At 47.3% G+C, this 20,951-nt stretch overlaps 1 protein-coding gene across 2 annotated transcripts in view; it reads left to right on the top strand.

Annotated features, from left to right (window-relative positions):
* Nucleotides 1–20,951, top strand: part of Fancm (FA complementation group M) — a 56,284-nt gene that overhangs the window by 16,585 nt on the left and 18,748 nt on the right. For both annotated transcript variants that reach the window (XM_077680277.1, XM_077680276.1), the window contains 10 exons: nt 528–691; nt 4,004–4,112; nt 5,937–6,094; nt 9,800–10,006; nt 11,448–11,673; nt 12,182–12,330; nt 13,057–14,154; nt 16,121–16,261; nt 16,356–16,466; nt 19,159–20,173. In XM_077680277.1, coding sequence (XP_077536403.1) covers nt 528–691; nt 4,004–4,112; nt 5,937–6,094; nt 9,800–10,006; nt 11,448–11,673; nt 12,182–12,330; nt 13,057–14,154; nt 16,121–16,261; nt 16,356–16,466; nt 19,159–20,173 — 3,378 coding nt within the window. The remainder of the gene's footprint in view (nt 1–527; nt 692–4,003; nt 4,113–5,936; nt 6,095–9,799; nt 10,007–11,447; nt 11,674–12,181; nt 12,331–13,056; nt 14,155–16,120; nt 16,262–16,355; nt 16,467–19,158; nt 20,174–20,951) is intronic.

The raw sequence follows: 20,951 nt of genomic DNA, 5'->3' as shown, positions 1-20,951 counted from the left end.
GCCCTTCATTAGGGAAGGGGGGGGGTGCATGTATAGAAGGTTGAATTTGTGTTGAAACAAAGACACCATGTTTTTTTGACGTGCAATGCCATTTATTGTAACATCTTCCTTGGGAGAAATAAACATAACGTTTGCACTGAAAGTGACTGAGCTGGTGATGGCTCTGAATGTGCTGAATACGGCGGCATTTCGTTGTGGTGTAGTTCCTCCACTTGGTCTCCCTCCATCTCAGCGAGCGTGCTTGCTTGTGCATTTTCTCTGCTAACGTGTCTTTGCCCAGCTTGTCGACACATATCTATCATTGTAGTTGCTGAATTGACACTTATAAAACGCGAAACAAACATAATCGTGGCACGATGGCCAAAAAACCGGCTAATTACGGCCGGTTTTAAGTACGGACTGGCAACTGGCGCACTGTTTAAGAAAACCGGTCTCCGGTCGATCAAGAACCGGAGTGGTGACAACCCTAGCCATTGGACGCTTAATACCACCTCGACATCGGCCTGTGTCCTCCCCTGTTCCCGCAGGCATAGTGGACGGGGAGAAGAGCCACCCGCGGGTGCGCTACGAGCTGATGCACAACGGCGACTTCGAGGACCTGTACGTGCACCTGGAGCGGCGTCTCGGGGCCTCCAAGGACTCGGCCAATGACACCCTGCACCCGACCGCTGTGGCCGCCTCCCTCTACGAGGTGGGCACTGCTGACCGCTGGCCCCCTCTGCTTCTTGTCTCTGGTGCTCGGGTCCTGAGCTGCAGCCATAAAAGTGGACGCAAAGCACGAAAGGGAGTTTGTTTGTATGCGACTTCTACGAGCTGTGGGTGGGGTGAGGTAATCCGAACTGCTGCCTCAACTGGAGGCAGCAATGGAGGGAAATTTGAGTTCGTCTTGTTTTATTTTTGTTTGTCTTTTCTTCCGGTGTTGGACTCTCTTGATTGCTCAAGCGTTGTCTTATTCTCGTCACCGTTTGTTGCCCTTGGGAGGCGCAGTTTGGTGCGGGATTCCGCTTGTCTGATTGGCTGGACATGGATTGTGACATTTTAAGCGTTGACGGATGGACGATGGCGCCAGCAATCAAAAAGCTTTATGACGCGCAGGAGCCAATGACACTTCACCTCATCAGGGGCATCACTACTGATGCCGTGTACAGTCGAATCCTGCAACAACGAAGTTGACGGGACGTGCGAAGAATTTCGTTGAAGCAGAAATTTGTTGAGGCGAAATTGGCCACAACACACCACGGAAGGGCAAGAAAGATAGCCCCGTATATTATCTGCATCATTGACAGCATAATGCAATGTTTAGAAAAAGGATTGATGGGCGATTGCGCCGTGTTTTTTTGGATAATAAATGTACCAATGGTTATTTGTTTTTTACCTGCTCGTAAAGAGCGCGTTACGGGAAGGGGGGTTGTTGATGAAATGCACTCGCAAAACATATTACTGCACAACAAGGCATATCTACCAAGTTGATTACTTGCAGACAGCTGCTGGGCAGGCGAAAGCCCCCCTATTGCTTGTGGCAGGCAGGAGAGGTGCCGTTATCTTATCCTGCATGGAGTTGTCCTCTCACTAGGCAGGGCGGCAACTGACCTTGGCAGGCAAGCAGCACACGCTTGCATTTATCGCCAGCGCATTCTCGCGACTAAGATAGGATGATGCGGGTTCAAGACTAAACACGAAAACATTATTTCTGCTTTTGACTTTGAAGAACTGTAGAAGGAAAACTGCAATGACAGCCAGCAGCAGAGCACATTCGCGCGATTTCAACTGGATACAGATTGGCTGTAGCTTCGGCTTGGTGAACGAGGCCTGCGCTTCAAGTAAAGGACGGCCAGCCACATCGTTATCACCAGCAAACAATGGTTTCCATCTATTATGATTTTGTTTTTGTTTATAGGTGGTAGCATGGGCACGCGTCACACTTTTTAGGAGAAACTGAGCGCCTTGAATGTATAAAAAGTTACTTGTTCAAACTAATCGTTCATAATAATAATAAACATAAGTGTTCGAACCCAGCCCCAATCAGCAAACATTTCGTTGAAGTGAAAGCAAGCCACACAAATGGTTCGTTGTGGCGAGAACTTTGTTGCATTGATTTCTATGGCTAGCTGACGGGGAATCGGAAATATTTCGTTGAAGCAGACTTCGTTTAGCGGGGTTAGACTGTAGTAGAAACTTCGAAAATTTTCAACATTTGTGATCTTTTCTTTTTTGGTGAATATACCATCCTTGGGGGCCAGAGTGGAGTTGAGCAAGTAACGAAGGGCCAGTTTCTTAAACGAAACCAGGATGCACAGTGTCTTCGTGGTCCCAGCAAGAAAGGTTCTTGCCATTATCATCATCATCGGCCTATGTATGACCACTGCTGGGCGAAGGCCTCTTCCATGAACCTGTGACTGCTTACACCACAGATTTAGGCACATAAACTAAATTCACTTCACCCTTCCTAACCTCTCTACGACCTCCTGCACACTTTTGCCAAGACTTCATGCAGTAAGCAATGATGACGCCATCGGGTTTTTGGAAAATCGCGCTACTAGATCTGAGATAGTAAAAAGAATAGTGCAAGAGTACGAAAGAATAGTTAAGTGAAGCAACAAAGGCGGGCGTAACACAATATCCAGCCAGGTGGGGGCTGTTCTCTCGTACCTTTTACGTGTGGTGTTAAACTGTCATAACTGTCATCTTGTTTGCAGGTCAGGAGTAGCTCCAACAGAAGTAGCTCCAAGTAGCTCTCTGTACTGACAGTTTAAAATTTGCGGCGTACAGCCATCAATTCGCTGCTTCCAACCACCACACCTAGCTTGTAGTACTTGCATTCTCACGAGAGCTTAGTATTCACCTACACCCTGAAACATTGGCGTTTGTAAATTTTTTCTCCACTTTTTTAACATGAAAGTGTTTTATTCCCGGACACATGAAGACTTCGCTGACGTTATATCCGTCACGGAAGTGACGCCAGTACAACGAAGCGAGCGGCCTGTAAAGGGTGCGCCCCTGCACATAGTTGGTCTTCTTGCGGGGAAGCAACCTTTAGCACTAATGAGTACGTTATACTTAGGGTGGTTCATTTTCGGGTTTTATATTTTAAAACAAAAGTACTTTACGCCGCGATACCCCAAGATTTCGCTGACGTCATATCCTTCACGGAAATGACGCCGGTACACCTTTGCCAAAGTGACCCACAAGCAGGACGTCGCTCGTCAAGCACACCCACAAGACAGCCGCTGACCCGCAAATCATGCTCACCGGCAGATTTTGCTGCACATTTCATGTTCGTGTTTTACCAATTCCTACATCATACCGCAGTTTTATTTCGCATACCATTCCACTGCTATAACCATTTTAACACGAAAGTGTTTTATGCCCGGGTACACCAAGATCTGACCGGCGTCATATCTGTCACGGAAATGGCGTCGCCAGAAAGAGGTTCCATTGACACGGCTCCGCCCAGATTCGAGCCACTAACTCTCTCGCCGCAACGGGAGGTACACAGTGCTCTGCCCTTTGCGCCACGAATTCTAGCGCGAGTAAATCTATGAATGCGCCTTATACCTTTCCCACTACTGTCTTCATTCAGATGCCGTCTAGGAGATGCTGCCGTCTAGAAGTGAAGCGAAGTAGTTGATCATGACACTAATGAGCACCGACAATTGGCGCCTCGATGCCAGCGTCTTCGTGTACACGGGATGCGGGTGAATTGAGGCACCCTCCACCACCTACTGCTTTCGGTTTCGGTTTCGTTTCGTTCGCACGGTTTTCAAGGGGCTGTGGTTTCAATCGCATTTACGCAATGTTCCGGCGAATGCAATCCAGTGTCTAACGTTGATTCGTCTAACTGTGCCATACCGACGTAATATAACTAGCGATGTGCGAGTTATATGGTTGCACAGTAAATGCTCCTGTGGAGGCACATTTCACTTTCGTGTTTTACCGATTCCTGTGAAAGAGGGATCAACTACGTTTTTTTAACTGTTTGCATGTCGATGGGATCATTTTTCAGAACACTCTTTCGGGACCTGGAGACCAGGGAGTGCACGTTGTTGGCCATCCCAAGCTGACCAAGCTTGAAGAGATCATCCTGGCGCATTTCAGGAGCTTTGCAAACAGCGGTACGTGTAAGCATTCGCCTGTTCTTTGAAGGTGCTGACCATTGTTGTCTCTGAAATTGTCGTGATTACGTGCCAACCGCTTTTTGTGGAGTGCTTGTCCTCGAGCTCGTATGAAAGCCAGAATTTTGTTGTAGTGGGGTAACCACGAGGAATTTCTAAATAGGCAGAACTAATTTGAATGTGGCACTGAACTTTCCAAGATCTGAAAGGCGGCGCCATGTGGCGTCTAAGCACCGTATGTATGCAAACCCGCTCCGTTGGTTTCAATGCACGATTCAAAAATCGCGTAAAGGAATAGGAAAGACTGCATTTCATTATTGTTTTATCTGGGGAAAAGTTTTAAAATACTTGTTTTTATCTCGTGTGCAGTTCAAGGTATATTCCCATTTCAGGTTGTGCTGCTGAGCACGAGGTCGCGGGTTCGATTCCCGGCCGCAGCGGCCGCTTTACTGATGGAGGCGAAAAGCAAAAACGCCCGTGTGTGCGAGATTTCAGCGCATGTTAAAGATCCCCAGGTGGTCAAAATTAATCCGGAGCCCTCCACTACGCTGCGCCTCATCGCCTGCGTTGCGTCGGCGCGTTAAACCCTACAATCAATCAATCAATTCCCATTTCAGGTCACCATCATTGTTGCCAGCATTCATTCTGGCAGCACAATTAAGGCTGGTAGGCCTGAAAATCCTCCTTTGAAACGTTTTAGGGCCCTATCAGGAAAATCACTTCGGTTTAACGTGTTCAAGTGATTCCCTTCCATGAAAGTCGGTTGGCTGCCCCTTTGAGTCTTTCATGGCGAGCATATCTGGTAGGGCACAAGGTTTACTCTCGTGGGAATTCGGCAGCACCTGTTGAGCACGTTCACGGCTATGTCATGGAGGCAGGCTAAATGTCATTTTACAGAAACAGGTTAACTGACTTATTTTGAGTAAGTCTGGTTTGGTTTGAAGCAACGCCAATACCCCATGTCGCAGTGACGGTGTAATACATTCGGCAGCAAATGCAGTGCAGCCAGTAAGGCGTGAAGTTTTGTGCACAAATTGGAAAGTTCTGGTTTAAAAAGACTGCTCAATAGTAATGTTTGTTCAGTACATGTATGAAGGTCGATGTATACCCGTTTCAGTTACCTGCGTACCTACGTTTCACGCGGCATTTGCATATTCAGTTTCGCATTTCCCTGTGCTTTCGTTGTTGCCAAAGGTATGAGATGCGTTGAGGGCTTTTGTATTGTGTGCTTGGTCGTTTTCTTTTTTCTTTTTTTTTTCAATGGACATTTAACGCGAACACGTTGGACACAAAATGGAATTGCCGCAGTGTTGGGTGACAGAAGTGAAAACCCTCTGTCAGCACTGGGGGGGGGGGGGGGGGGCATCTCTTTGCTGAATCCAGGGCTTGTTAACTAAGGCTTGAGTTGTTCTTGTAAAATACTACTTTGCCTCAGTTTTAGAGGGAACTGCAAATCTATCTGATTGCAGTTCTATGCACCTCAACCATCAAATCTTTTTCTGACTCGAGTGCGTAGAAAATGGGATGTAGCTTTTGGGTGCAGTGGAAAGCTCTTGGTCCAGGTCAGGGTTCAGACCTCCTGGCCTGTATGTAATGCCCGTCCAGTCTTCTTGTCGAGGGCACAGTTACTGTCTTCTGTGAGTGTGTCGTTTTCTAGTTTTAGTCTCAGCAGGAGCGGCCAGTCATGTTTCACCACACCCTGTTGAAGAAGGTGTTTTATGTCAACGTTGCGATCGTCTGAAATAAAAAAAAATGCACCCCCTCTCCTCCCTCTCTTCCGTCTCCCTTTTCCAAACGTCTGTCTCTCTCCCCCTCTCTCTCCAGATGGCGGCACGCGGGTGATGGTGTTCTCGCAGTACCGGGACAGCGTGAAGGAGATCACAGCCCAGCTGAACCGGCACCACCCCGTGGTCAAGGCCATGAACTTCGTCGGTCAGAGGACCGGCACCGCCAAGGGCTTCAGCCAGAAGGAGCAGCTGCTGGTAGGAAGGAGGCAGAACGTTCTTACCTGAAAAAAAACTCGGGCAAACTTTTGGGCGCTGCGAAAATATTCACTCCAAATTTGCTGGTTCAGATTAACAGCTGTTCAGGTTCTTGACATACAACATTGCTGTCAGCGAAATTTGGCGCTCCTAAGGTTCGCTCTTGCAGATTTTGTTACGTGATTGTTCAGCTTGAATATCACTTACTTTTTTTTTTTTTTTTGGTCCTTGTTGCAGAATGTTGTGGTGGTATGCAGTAAGCAATAGGTAATTGTGGCAATAAAGTGGTTGCTTCCACTTGGACGCAGTGGACGGTGCATATTTTATTGCAGTTAAGTGTCGTCTGACACGTCTTGGCTGTAGCATTTGAAAGCGCAGCTTTAGTGCAAAAAACGCCGTGCGTGAAAGTGAACTTTCTCTTGCGATAAAGACGAATTATCGTGGCTGAAGTTAAAGGGGAAAAAAACGCTTGCCGGGGCCGGAATCGAACCTGGGTCCCTTGCGTTTTGGAGCCGGCGTCTATCCGATTGCTCCATTTCAACGTGGTCGACGCTCAGTCCAAACTCGGACGACAACCAAAGAATCGGTCACGAGAAAGCTTTGTGCATTAGACGGAGGGGTGCCTGATATTTTGTAGAATTTTAAGCTAAAGCAGTTCACTTTTGAAGCTGGAGGAAGCAGTGCACATGTTTTTTTCTTTTGACTAAGCCAATGCTGAATGGGGTGAATTGTTTGTATTCGACACAGTCATATACAGTTAAACCTCGTTATAACGAAATTGAAGGGGCGCCGCGATTTTCTCGTTATAGTCAATATTTCGTTATAGCCGTAGCCGACATTTACTGCAAATATTATGCATTGTAGTTACCTAAAACCATCCTAAAACAAAAAGCGGGCGAAATAGCATCTTGCCGCACGGCGGTAGTCAGTAAAATAAACACGTTCCGGAGGTAAAAAGGAAAAGTCACGAACCTACTTTATTGCAGTTCAAAACTCGTATTTCAAACAGACTTGGCTACGAAGAAGTCCGTAATTGGACGTTGATGCACCTTCCTGATGCGAGCCATGGCTCGCTCAGCAGCGGCCGCTATGTTCACGCCATCTTCGCCGCCCTCGTGCGCGCCGAAGTAGCGGCGCAGCACGTCCACCGCATCTATATAGTGCCTCCGACGCCGTCCTTAGCGCTTCCTTTCACGCCACGTGCAACAGCGCTGACGATGGACTCTCGGTTGCTCCCGATGGTGGACAGCGTACTCGTCCACACGTCAAAGTCTCTTGCCACCTTACCACGGAGTGCACCTTACCTTCCTTCGCGCCCGATGCGACGGCTTTTATCATAGCCGTCTTCTGTTCAAGCGTGATAGTGTTTCGCTTTCGCTTCCCGCCTGTCGCACTCGCGTTGTTGGAATCACGCGGGCAGTACGACGATAAAGACTGCCAAAACCCACGCACACACAACGCAGCGACGTCGGCGATACAAACAGGGGAGGAGGGGGGAGAAGAAGGCGACGCAACCGCGCGCGCCGTGTGCATTGGGGCTCTTCTCGCATTCACCGCGGATAGTCCGCGGGTAGTCCGAGGATTCCCCGAAGCCATAGGGATAGATGGGAAAAGGGAAAATCGAACGTCGAACTGCTTCTCGGGGAGCCCGCGGTGAGTCCGAGACTGTAAATCGAAGGGCCCCATTGCCTGCATGCCGTGCGCAGCGGAGGAGGGTGGGAATGGCTTCGTGGGCGCAGCGTCCGCACGGCGCGCCATCCAGCTTCGCGCGCGTGGCGGGAGTTTTGAACTGCTAGTACAGTTGTCGCGTCGCGCACTGCCTCAAATCCGCGTTGCGCACTGTTGTAAAATTAGCGCAAAATTTGATTTCTCGACGAAATTTGTTCGTTGTATCCCGTAACGGGCAAATTTTACTTCGTTAAAACGAGGTTTTAAATACATTGGCTTCTATGGGGACATTCAAGGGGAATTACGATTTGCTCGTTTTATCCATTATTTCGTTATAGCCCGTCTCGTTATAACGAGATTTAACTGTATATATATATATGCAGTTGAACCCCTTTATAGGAGACACATACCGAGGAGCAGTTTCTGTCTCTTATAAGAGATGTCTCTTATAAGCAGGGTACCATGTTTTCACTAACTGATCAACCCATAGTTCAATGTGGGCACTGTATGACTAAAATAAGCTCAAAAGAACGCTACAGCATGTTGCAAAAGATTCATTCTAATTTATGTTTGGCCCCCAGACTTTATGAAACAGTTCTGAATCTTTGTTTGCTTCATGTACACTGTATGTACACTGTTTTTTACAACCGATTCTACAAGCTTTCTTTCCTTTCACTGTTTGTGAAAGATAAATCGTAGATGTTGAGTTCACAAGCCTGATGCATAGCCAGAGCGCACAGCTTCTTCCGCTGTGTGCTCAGGCTATTCATTACGCTTGCAAGACTGAACATCTGCGATGCTTCTTGATTGGGAGCTACGCGAGTGGAAGAGCCCGCATGTGCGGTCGCGCTCCAATGAATGGCAGTAAGCTTCAACCACTTCTGTAAGTTGCATTTCCATTGGCAGGGCTTCTCATCGTCATTTAATAACTGGCTGAATTACTGTGTGTTTGCTGAAGTTATGATTAATAGCGACTGCAGGCGTCTGCCGTCCACCTGTGTTTCCACAATGGAAGCAATTGCAATTAGTGACTGGTGGCACTGCATCTAAAGTTAAATGTCTGTTTCAAGCGAGATTGTTGATTAAAGTTCAAGGATGACTTGTCCCTTATAACCATCTGTCTTCTACATCAGATGTCTGTTATAAAAGAGGTCAATTTAATGGGGGGAAAGATAGGGCAGCCAACCATGTGGGTGAATAGTGTCTCTTATACCCATTTGTCTCACATCCATGTCTCCTATAACGAGGTTCAACTGTATATATATATATATATATATATATATATATATATATATATATATATATGTATATTTGCATAGCGTTTCTAGCACTTTCTGAACATACGTTGTTGCTTGGGCAAACATTGTCAACAAAGTTGCTGCGTTGTGCTTTCTTCAGTTGAAATTTAATCTATGGTCTTGGCCACCTGGTGCTCGCTACCTCCAGCCCGGTTCAATGAATTGCTTGTATTCACTGGTGAAGCGCGCATGCAGTCAACCGCGTGAGTGCGCCGTCACTGGTTACGTCGGGCTCCGTGGGATGGTGGTACTTGTTCGTGCTAAGCACATGACTGTGCTGCATGTCACAAACTCTAGCTCACCGAACACAAAGTGTTGCCTCGAGTCCACTGTGAGTGCGATTAATAACATCCCTGTTGACACCACCATTGAGATTCGGTTTGAAACGGAGCAGATGATGCACGCCGGTGTTTTTTTTCTTCGGCAGGCGGCCGCAGTGGCCCAAGCCGCGCCATGTCCGTGGCGCATCGGCCATCTCTGTGGCCGTTTCCAGTGTTGCCAAGCGAAGAAATTGACAGCTAAACTTTTTAACGAATACCACCTATACATACATGCTCACTTGCTTGCACCACATACGGGCAAGCAATAATTTGAACCTGTTTTAGATTTAGACATTGTTAGGTCACCGGGCAGTGCATTTGTAGCTTAGATGGAGGCCACAGCGCGTTTGCCCAACCAGCTGTCGTAAAGGGGGGTTTGTGTGAAAGCAGCTGCCGTGCCCTCTCCCTGTGTGGCCCAGGTGGTGCGCAAGTTCCGCGAGGGCGGCTACAACGTGCTGGTGTCGACGTGCGTCGGGGAGGAGGGGCTGGACATCGGGGAGATCGACCTGATCGTCTGCTTCGACGCCCCCAAGAGCCCCATCCGCCTCGTGCAGCGCATGGGGCGCACGGGCCGCAAGCGCGAGGGCCGCATCGTGGTGCTGCTCACCGAGGGCAAGGAGGAGCAGGTACCCCGGGGTCTCTGTGGGCGACGAGTCTTGTTCTCGAGAAACCTGCGCTTGGGCTACGGGCAAAGATTCTAGTTTCCGATGCAACGTCCAACACAATGTTATCATCGTCATTGTGCAAGGATTGGGGTGCCGTTTTTCCTAAGAGATCAGTAACCGGTCGTCCTGCGTCTCGCGCGCATGATTAGGCAGTAGCGTCATTGTCATGTCGCCTATATTGGTGAGAGACAGAGATGGGTCGTCCAGCGGTACAAGAATCATGACTCCTCTCCTTAAGAGGTGAAGTGTGCATTTGCACGTGCATAGCTCACCTGTCGTAATAGTTTGTTGCACCCTAACCTACCGCTTGAAAGGGGGTCAACCGAGAAATGTTCACCGTAGCAGCAGGTAATCAAGACATGGCAGTTGACACATGAAACTTGTGTGGTGGAAGAACTGAATGATACGTGATAAGTAGAGCTGTTTCGTTGAATTTCTGCCCGATTGCACGTGGTGTCATGTTTGTAGGCATTTTCGGTGTTGTCAGGGTCGGAGACATCTGTGTCGAGCCCTAAATGTAAGCTCAAGACATTGCCTCAAACATTGCGAGCAGAATCGAATGGGGCATCTATGTTCTGAAATGTGGTGAGAAGCATGGTGGGAGTTACTCTTGGGAATTGTAAATGAGCTGCCCATATTGGAGAACAAACTCGAGGGGGAAGACATCACGGATCAAACTAAGAGGATCAGGGTGGCTGCCAGGAGACAGTACTGGGAGGAGGGGAAGACTGTTAACTTGATAGAGGGATGAAAGAGAATTTTGAGGAAAAGAGTGGACTAGGGCTTAGCAAGACGGGAACAGTTGGAGGAACATGTGAGAAGCCTTTGTCCTGCAGTGGACGCCAACAAGCAGATGACGACAATAAGTTTGTCCTTTGCGGCAAAGGCCATTGTGGGGTTCCACAGGCTGTTCGTGTTGTCAGCTGTTCCACTGATACTACTTCAAGGGGCTCATTTTAAGAGTGTGCTTTCATCTCGTAACTACAGGGAGACAGACTTGCGTGCTCCTTTACGTCGAGTTTTAACTGGTACGTTGTGAAAAAGTGTAATGGCCAGTGGCTTTGGAGTTTATGCAAGGGGTGGTGGCAACCAGCGGCAAAATGGAAACTGTAGAGCAGTGCAACATGACATTTGAAAAAGGCCCAACTTAGGCATGCAGGTTATTCTGCCTGGCCTGGCTTCAAGTCTGCCCTGTTCGGGATGTCCGTAGACTATACGTGCATCAAAGCTTAATCACAGCCTTTCTAGAGTAGGTTTGATCATCAACAGTAGTAGTAACAGGAAAACGTCGTGAGTGAACATTGGCTGCTCGTGAATTGAAGCTTTGTCCTTTGGGATGTGAGGGCCAAAAACATTGGGATGAGGTTGGACGGCCACTGCAGCAATGTTTTCCATTGCTTAGGCCTACAAGGAGAGCAACTACAAGAAGCAGAACATCCATCGGGCCATCACCAACGGCCGGCAGCTGGGCAACCTGTACGAGCAGAGCCCTCGCATGGTCCCGCGCGGCATCCACCCGGTCTGCCACCGCATGCGCATGACGGTCCCCGACTACGACACCGCCCGGGGGGCCTCTGCTGCCAGGGGTAGTGGCAAAGGAACGCGCTCCATCCTCAACTTCATGACCGGTGGGTGTCTAGGAGCGCAGGAGATGTTGTTGGTCGGCTATGAGTATGTGTAGCAGTCAGCTGCCCTCACACTCTTCTATGTAGAGATTTTATTGGTCAAATGCTGTGCTCGTGCCGAGTTTAATGCTTCTTGCCCCCATACCCTTGTCATGCCAAATGTCAAAGCCGGATGCTGTTCTGGTCAAACACGTCGGCTCTCTCAGAGGGCTCTCGTAAGGTGAAGTACAAGTCTCAGGGGTGTGGTGGAGTCAGTATCCTGACGTCTAAAGACTAATCTTTCAATACTTTTGTACTGGTGCTAGTTGATTTGCCTTTATAACAAACATTTAACAACACTCGTTTGACTGAAAACTACGTTTAGTAGCTTTGCGTGGTCTGCCAAGGGGTAGAATCTCTGTTCACAAGTCCCGGCCACGTTTTGTGAAATGACAGTGGCAACGCTTCTCTCTTTTTCTTTCTTCCTTTTTTTTTTTTTTTTAAATGCAATTTGACAACTTTGGTTGTGCAGGCAAGCAGAAGAAGATGGCCTCTGCCCTGAACAGGCAGGAGGAACTCTACTACGAGGCTCACTATGAAGTGGCCCCATCAGCCATGCCTGTACTGCCAGCAGCTTCTTCTAGATTCCTCACACTTCCACCATCCTCGTCAGCCAAACAAGTGAGTGGTGGCCATTGAACTTCAAAACGATGCCTGCCCAGGCCAGAGAAGAGCTCGTTGTGCTAAGGGGGTCTCGGACAGCTGTTGCACTGCACGGTAGCTACTCGCATAATTAACGCATTTCTTTTTTGTCGGACAAGTATTCGCTCTGTTTTGTCAAGTTTATGCCAAAATGTTTGATGCAATCATGTTTGTATGCGTACCTTGCCTGCTAAATGGCCTGCAGAGATTGTTTGAATCGGTGCACACCTAGCATAGCAAGGAAAAGCACTCCCTGTGTGTGTAGAAATGTCAATTTGCTTTTGACGCAAAAAAGAAACCGTCGTGCCCGCAAAATGCAGTTGTAAAGCTACACAGCCACGGCATGCAGCTTTCTCAAAAGCTTTGCAAAAAAAAAGAAAACGTTTTCGTCTCAATTGACCTTGACTTATCGTTCCTTGCATTGCTTTCAAGCACTTAGCAGTCTCAGCAGTACCTTCTTAGCAGTAACGCCTTTTTCTTCCTCAGGGCCGTGTTTTTTTGAAGAGGTAAAAAACAACTGCATGCAGCACTAACTCGTGATGAGAGTGAAAGGACAAGCGTAGGATAAGTGCAGCAGTGTAGAAAAGCTTTCTTGGAGCATTTTTAAGAGCAACATTCTCGCCCAGTATTGCGTCAAATAGTTAAGAATGACTCAAAGCATTGCATCCCCTCCCCCTTCATCCTTTTTTTTTTTTCCTCCTTCAGCAAATGGGCGAGATGGAACAGGACGCAAGCCGACCATCGCTCTCGCTTTCTAGTTGGACGCAGTGGCAGAGCAACGAGCAGCGGAGCCACTTTGTGTCGCACTCCAGCAAGACGCAACTCTACGTCCGCATCATGCGCTTCATAGAGACCACCCGCTACGCTGATGACGATCTTGACACATACGGACTCGAGCTAAAGCCGTTCCTCCAGATGGAGTATGTCCTCTCGTCGGACGAGCTCCGCTCAGAACCCGACCCGGACTTGGTCAACCACAAGGCAGCCAAACCGCAACGTCGAAAGAAGTACACCAAGAAGAAGGCGGCAGTTGCTGAAGAAGCGACGGAAGATGAAGAGCCAGCAGACTCAACGAAGACTGAAACGAAAAAGAAGAAGAAGAAGCGAGTCATCACTGACTTCTTCAAGGACTTGTCAAGGTCGGGGGGAGAGTCACCACTCAAGGCTTCGGCGGAAACGGGCGCTTGCGAGGTTGCTGAAGAGATGGACTGTGAGGTGGTTGTGGAAGTGGACGACGATCCGGTTGAGGAGGTCCCTGCTGTTCCGGAACAGCTTGATGTGGACGCGAAGGAAGACGAGGAGTTGGAGGAAGAGCCCACGGAGGTCGAAATTCAAACTCCACCGAGGCTGGATGTCGACATATTTCCAAGTCCAGGCCGCGCTCTGTCTCCCGTCGACATGGCCAAGATCGTGTTTGAGGACACTAACGGTAGCGGCTTCCTTACTCGAGGCAAGCTCAGCGCCGAGCCGGCTGTTGAGACTGAGGACGCAGAGATGTGTGATGTGGCGGGGTTTGGGAACGCTGGCGGTAGCAGTCGCCTTACTCAAGATGAGCTTGCCATTGAGCCGGGCCTTGAAACCGAGTACATAAAGACGTGCAATGTCGTGTGCCAGGGCCGAAAAAGTGAGGCTGCAAGCAGTACTGTGAGGTTTTCAAAACTGGAAGTTGACAGCGACCTGGAGGACTTCTTTGCTAACGACGGCCTTGACGATGGACAACCGTTGGACAGCGACAAAGAGAGCCCAGCCGAAGAACCCCTGTTTGCAGAAAAGGGCGAAACAAAGGAGGATCCAGAACTAAAGGTACTTGAGCGTCTAGATGTAAGTTGTAAAAAGAGCCTGCTTAATTGTGGGCTTTGCAGGTTCATTTTAATGGGATTTGATGGGTAGAATTTTGTCTGTTTCTGGCCCATTCTGCAGTGAATAACCATGCAAGCATGCTGCTTGTTTTATTTAGGCGTTTGGTGCTGTTAGTGTTAAATTTTTTTTTACACGCTTTGTTAACGGAGCATATTTGTTAGTTCATTTGGATGCAGAAAGAAGTCGGGCTCTTTTGTGTGTGGTGTTGGTGCATTATAAAGATGATAAACATTTATTTCTATCGTACAGAGTGTAGGATGGACGAAACGCACGACACTGACCTACTATTTATGCTTACCGGATGGAAAACGATAATCTGAGTACAGTTGAACCCATTATAGCGAACACTGATATAGCGAATTATCAGATAAAGCAAACTAAATACGAACTTTGTTTGGACCCGCCTCATTTCAGGGACTCCTATTTTTTTTTTATAATGAAACCTAAACCTCGAGAGCTGTGGGATATGGGCTATAACAACAAAGACATATTTGGTTTCCGCAAGGCTCAAAACTCGACGGCTAGCATATTAAAAGCAAAATAAAAAAAAAAAGTGGAAGAAAACAACCAGTTTTCAGTAGCTTGAAAAATTGCGCGAGTAGAAAAGGCCCTTTATTGCGTGGACACTGTGAAAAACTTCATTCCGCTCAATCTGTGAAAAGCCACCAGGCGAAGGCCACATCCTCCTTCAAGTAAGTCAGAACGCAGGCCTGTCTCGCCAAACTAACTTTGTTGTGTCGTAATGTCACGATCTCACATTCCGGTCTGTTTAGTTTGAAATGCCACAAGGAGACCGATGAGGACTACCTCGTTTATAGCGGGTTTGAAGTCTAGAACAATGTGTTTTTTATGTAGGATTGTTGCGCGAGCCAGACTGCGAATTTATTAGAGCCAATTTTTGCCTCTACGGTTGCAACGAATATCGGATGTAACGAACTAATTTACTGTCCTGATACCACTTCATTATAACAAGGTTCAACTGAAATAAATTACATGAGAAAGGAGCTTAGACGAATGCAGAAGTTGAAAGACCATTCAATGAGCAAAAAAAAAGTGCAAGGTCAAACACAGTCAGCCTAGGGAGTAATTACTATATCAAAGAGTGCTATGGGAGTGTGATGCTGACATATGAGGTCACAGGCTAGGAGAAACCCAAACTGAACTGCAACTCTGGAAAGGGCGAGGGTGGGAGGTTTGGACCGCTGCGTCAGTCTTGTGCGCGTATAGGGGTTAGATCATTGTCTAGCAACCCATTCTTGGTCGACTCAAATGATCAGAGGCATCATAAGGAACCTCGCCTCATTGCCGGAGCCTAATCTCTTGCTACACCTCATCTCATGAGAACGTTATCCGTGGAATATAAAGTGGCAAATTTGAAGCTTGCTTTGCTGCATAACACGCGTTTTTGTTGAATCTTTTTATTTAAATTATTTGAGTGAATGAGAAGGGCTGGCCCACGCAGAGCACCCTGAAGACTTAATTCTGCAAAATACTATGGGCATTTTTTGTATTATGCTTTGAAAGAAAAAAGAAAAGCCTGATCTCTAAAACACTTGGAGTAGGTTTTATATGGTCACGCACAGACTTTCTACCAGACACTTCATGACTGCTCTTCTGATCTTTTTCAAAAAAAGGGCTAGCCATTGCTCTTTTGCATTCACATACCTTTGGAGACCTCTTCAGTAATATTTACTGCCGCCATATGGTGAAGAACAATGCAGTGGTGATGAGAGATTGAAGCCCACCATTGGTGACGTCTTTTTGTTTGCTTACTTGGTGGCTTACTTGCACTTGCTCACTCGCTTGCATAGTCGCATTTTGGTTGACTTGGTGTTACACATTGTTGCACTGCTTACTGCAGCTTATTTCTATCGCTGTTACACAAGCGTGTGCAACTCTTTGTCTTCAGGTTGACAGGAGACGGGCAGGTTCTACAAGCCCAGCTGCTGTGAAAGGAAAAGAGCCCGCGGGAAGCGTGCATGCAGACAGCTTTTGCGACGAGCTGTTTGACTCGGAAGTGGATATGTTTGAAGACTACGCACATGTGAAGGTAGTACCACTGCCTTTGGTGTGATAATACGAGTTACTGATGCCTATCAATGACTTTTGTTGATCTTATACGGGTGGAATTGTCCATGTTTCAGGCGGACAGTAATAACAAGGACGTCGCAGACCCTATTGTGATCTCTTCTCAGATGCCGGGCCCGGAAGCCAAACGGGATGAGCTGATTCCTGAAGAATGTGCAGAACAGCAGGTGCCTTCTCCATTCCCACTTTGCTTTGAAACACCGAAAAACATTTACTGTGCATGGGTGGCGGGTCAAAGAAAGTCAAGGTTATGGCAACATGCTATTTGCCTTTTTTACAAGGCGAACGGCTCTCAACTTTTTGGCAACGGAAAAGCAATGTCATCTAATAGTGCACATGAAAAGAGTTCTGACTAGAAAACGCTGCATTTCAAGCAGGAACACATGCAACGCCAATGGCACGCGAAGATTGCCATTTTGGGAACCGAAACAAAAGAAGGTGGTCATTGCCGGTGGCCGGACGTTACATAGGTGATGGAACTGAAGAGGATGCGCCAGTACTTGTGACCGCTCACAGCAGCCTCCAAGATGCATGCGACATTGTCGCGTTTCGTGCTGCTATTTACACAGAAGAACCTCCACTAACGTTTTGCTAAGGCTAGTGGAGTGGTTAGGTGCGATTCCGATGTCGCGTTTCCATCAACCAAGCGGAAATAGACCATCTGGCAGTTATTTTTGCATTAGAATACCTGCCGGAGTAGCAATCCATGGCATTGCGAGTAAAAAGGCAGGTCCAGATTAAGCTCGTAAAATATTGAAAAGCAACTTTGGTTAGCCGGTGCCTTGGCTATCATCTTGCTTTCTTTCCTTTTGAGGGGAACAAACCATGCACTGGCGACGATCAATCACGAATTGTTTTTTACTATGTATTTACGTGCAAATGCATTTGTGAATATCTGCCCAGTAGCTTTTACCGTGCTGCACATTGTAGATTGAATTTTAATTAAAATCGTTTAGAAACCGTATGTCAACTTTCAAAACTTGAAAAAAGTTTCACATCTGCCGCAGCTTGCTGCTTTCACCAGGGTCATATGCAGTTGATAGCATTTTACTTTCAGGTAATTAAATCTAGCACTCTACGAAAGTAAATATTTGATTCCACGGTTTGGGAAAAATAATGTAGTTTATTGTTCGAAGAGGAACAGCTTCGTTGGTTTGCACACTTCGTGAAGACGGCAGCCAGTTTTGGTGCTTATACATTTGTTGCCACAAGCAAGGCAAGGAAAAATTGTACAATTGTTTATGCCCGTACATTGATTAGCTCACGTTAGGCAGTCAAAGTTTTGGAGAGGTCTAAGAGGTGGAGGAGGCATTGGGTCAGTCCAAATTCAGCAAATAGTATTGCACACACGTGCAAGTGGTCAAGGATTTATAAACGGTCTTTTTTTCTTTGACAGATCCAATAGGAATGGTAGATGCACAGGCAAATGCGCATTGTGCGCTATTTTTACGAGAACATTATTTTTGAGCAAAACTAAAGTTTTGCTTACTTCGAAGCCTTACAAGTGCGCGTATAGTTTGTAGGCTTGTAGCATAGAGTTTCATACTAATACATACTAGAGGGAAATCTGGCGCCACTATCTAGGGGAGCCACGCTTCGGCTAGCGTTCCGTCATGTTCTGGCCAGGCACGTACCACTTGTCCTTGGCATGGCTCATGAACAGGCTGAAAAGTTGGCCCTGGCTGCAAAAAAGCAACAATATTACTGCAGAAGGTTCATAAAATTTGTTTTATTTTTATAAAATAGAATCCCCAGAAAGATTAATTTGTCACTGATTATGTACTGGAAGCTTCAGGAACGATGAACAAGAAAAAAATATTACCCTTTTTTGTTGATTTTGGCTTCAAGACAAAAAAGAAGCCGTATGGCTAGCTAAGCCAAGTAGGCGAGGAATGTCGCTAGCGGCAATGGCGCCGCCCACGGCGGCCCGCGACTGCAGCGACAAATTTCCATATAGTATGTATTAGTACGAAACTCTGTGGCTTGCAGTCTCTTTTGTTGCATTGAAAAAATGGCGGATGTTGCTACCTCTGTGGTTAGTTTTAAAACGTGATGCCGGCACGCGTTCAGTGCGGCAGTGTAGCAAAAGGAACTCCAGCAAATGCATCCCTCCCCCCGGCAGAATGCCATGAAAATTGCCGGCAAAGCTCGAGCTACATGAGACAGGTTTATCTTGTTCGTCACAGGCCACTCGGAACTTGTTTCGGCGACTCTCCCCCAGGTGCAACCGTCGGCAACAGAAATTCTCGAACACTTACAGTCATTGGGCTATGAGGGTAATGGGCCTAGAACTTCGCCATGGTGATTTTTATTGTAAACAACCCACTTAGATCAAATTTGGACAAGGAAAATTTTGATCGCAGTTGGCCTTTAAGGTAATTTCTCAAATCTTTGCCATGGCCAGTTTTGGTGTTTGTTATCAATATCTTACAACAGTGATTTCTTGCTCTAGCAAGAAATGTTTCAAAGGCTTGGCTAATGTACAGAGAGCTAGGCCTCTGCTGCTTGCAACCAAATCTTTTCTTAATTAAGCATCCGGGCAGGGTTTTGCAATGCTCCTCACGCACCAGTTAGACTTCAAAAACGATTTAAAGCGTGAAAATTTACCTAATCAATTATTCACCTAGGTCACACAACTTGCTTGCCCATCTGGCCATATCGTTTCTGTAAAAAAGTGTTAGAAAGGTATGCAAAGAAAGTGTGATAATTACACGAATTTGTTACTTTGGGTCTTGTTTGATCGCATCTTTAGGCCGTGGACTTCCTTGTGGTACTGTGTGTCTGCACTAATTTTTTGTTTCTTGTAACGTACGGAATGGCAACCTATTTCACTTTTTTATTTTTGAACCGTTTCCGCAGCTAAACGATGCTGGACGAAGGGCATCGAGTCCAATCATCATTCCCTCGCAGAAGCATCAACCTCCCGTCCACTCAACTCCTTGTCGGAGTGCACGTCCGACGACGTTGGGCCCAGCTAAGCCTTTCGGTGTCACTGCTAATGGCTCTAGCACACTAGGCGAGCCATCACCCATCAGGAAACCAGCCAAGCCAGACCCCACAAATACTGACTGGAACATCCCTGGTGACAGTGACGTGGAACTCTTCGGAGAGGCCTCAGAGGGTGACAATGACGCATCCACCGATGAAAAGGCAAGCGGTGGCAGCAACCAGGAGATGGGCATCACCGAGCTGTGCAATTTCATCGAAGAAAACTCTGTCGTCGAAGCAGCCTGGAAGAATGACGATTCTGTTTTTTGTCGCACTTCGCCGCCCGCGACGAACAAGCACAAGTCTGCTCCCAAATCTACTTCTAGAAGTCCTGCGACAAGTCGAACTAGTCTGCCGCCCGTGAGTCAACAGTTGTCGGCAAGCGCAAACGCTTCGAAAGACACTGCTCGGCCCGTAAGCCGCGTCAAAAGCCTGTCAATTAGGAAGCTTGTTGAGACCAGCAGAAGTGTCTTGAAAGTGGGTGATACATCGAATGAGAGGTCCGTGGAGACAACAGACGCAAAGGGCCGCTCCGTCTTGCAGGACAGCAGGAATGAGTTGTCGATGCGCACGAGAACGGCGCTCGATCAAAGTAGCGCACGAAACTTATCTGCGGCACTTTCGAACGCCCAGCTGAATGAAACATCGGATTCCAAACGGCGATCGTTTGAGATCACAGTTGATTGGAGTGGCTTCGACTCGGAAGACAGTGCGGACGGACCTGCTCCACCGGCAGAGACATTGACGCAGTTGCGGAGGAAGCGGGAGGCGATGTTGCCCACGACGCTGTCTTCAAGTAGCATGACGCAGTCACGGAACGTGCCTGTTGCTCTAGTCAAGCCTATGGTGTCCACAGCAAGCAAGGCAAAAAAGGACGTCAGCTCAGGTAAGCTTGAGCTAGTGAGGCAAGTGAAATGAACACCTGATCTCCATCATGTTTCAGGTGGTTAAGCTCTGCACCTGCTTTTTCGTTGCACCAGCAATGTACTGAAGCTGGCCAGGCACCATTACTGCACATTTCGATAATGTAAAATATTGCAGTTATATTTTCTTAAACACCTTGATAGGTGACAAAAAGCTGCCCCAGTTTTAAGAAAGAGTTTTGGAACAGATGCTTCCAAGGTAGAACTTGAAGTGCTTCTGCTGGAACACATTCTGTCCAGTGCGGCAGCTGGACAGAATGTGTTCCAGAATAGCATTGCCATTAGCTGTGCACTCTGTGCTGTGGGCAAGGCATGTGCTGATCACTCAAATAACAATGGAAAGTTCTCTTAGGAACAAGTTAATTAAAAACAGTCGTAACAGAACTACGTACAATGTAAAAACCTCCAGCTTGAAGCATTTCAAAGCATCACCTAGGATGACAGCTGACTTTTTTTGTATGAGCAATCTTTTTTTTGTGCAGTGTAACTAGCAGCGTTGGTGCATGCACTGACCTTTACATTCTTTTGTGCACTTGTACCATTGCTGTGTTGGGATTTTTGGTTTTTATTAGTAATAATACGTGTGCTGTGTCCAGCAAACCTTCTAGCTGTAAGTCCAATAGTCACCCTGTGGTCCTCTTCAGGGTTCGCACAGGTCCTTGAAAACCTTGAAAACCCTTGAATTTAAAAGTGCCACTTTCAAGGCCTGGAAAGTCCTGGAATTTTTAAATGGTCCTTGAA

This window comes from Haemaphysalis longicornis, unplaced genomic scaffold (assembly GCF_048455015.1).
Source record: "Haemaphysalis longicornis isolate Haplotype H1 unplaced genomic scaffold, Haemaphysalis longicornis Haplotype H1 scaffold_8, whole genome shotgun sequence".
NCBI lineage: Eukaryota > Metazoa > Arthropoda > Arachnida > Ixodida > Ixodidae > Haemaphysalis > Haemaphysalis longicornis.
Note: the sequence above shows the minus strand (reverse complement) of the source record. Positions and strands in the feature narration are given on the sequence as shown.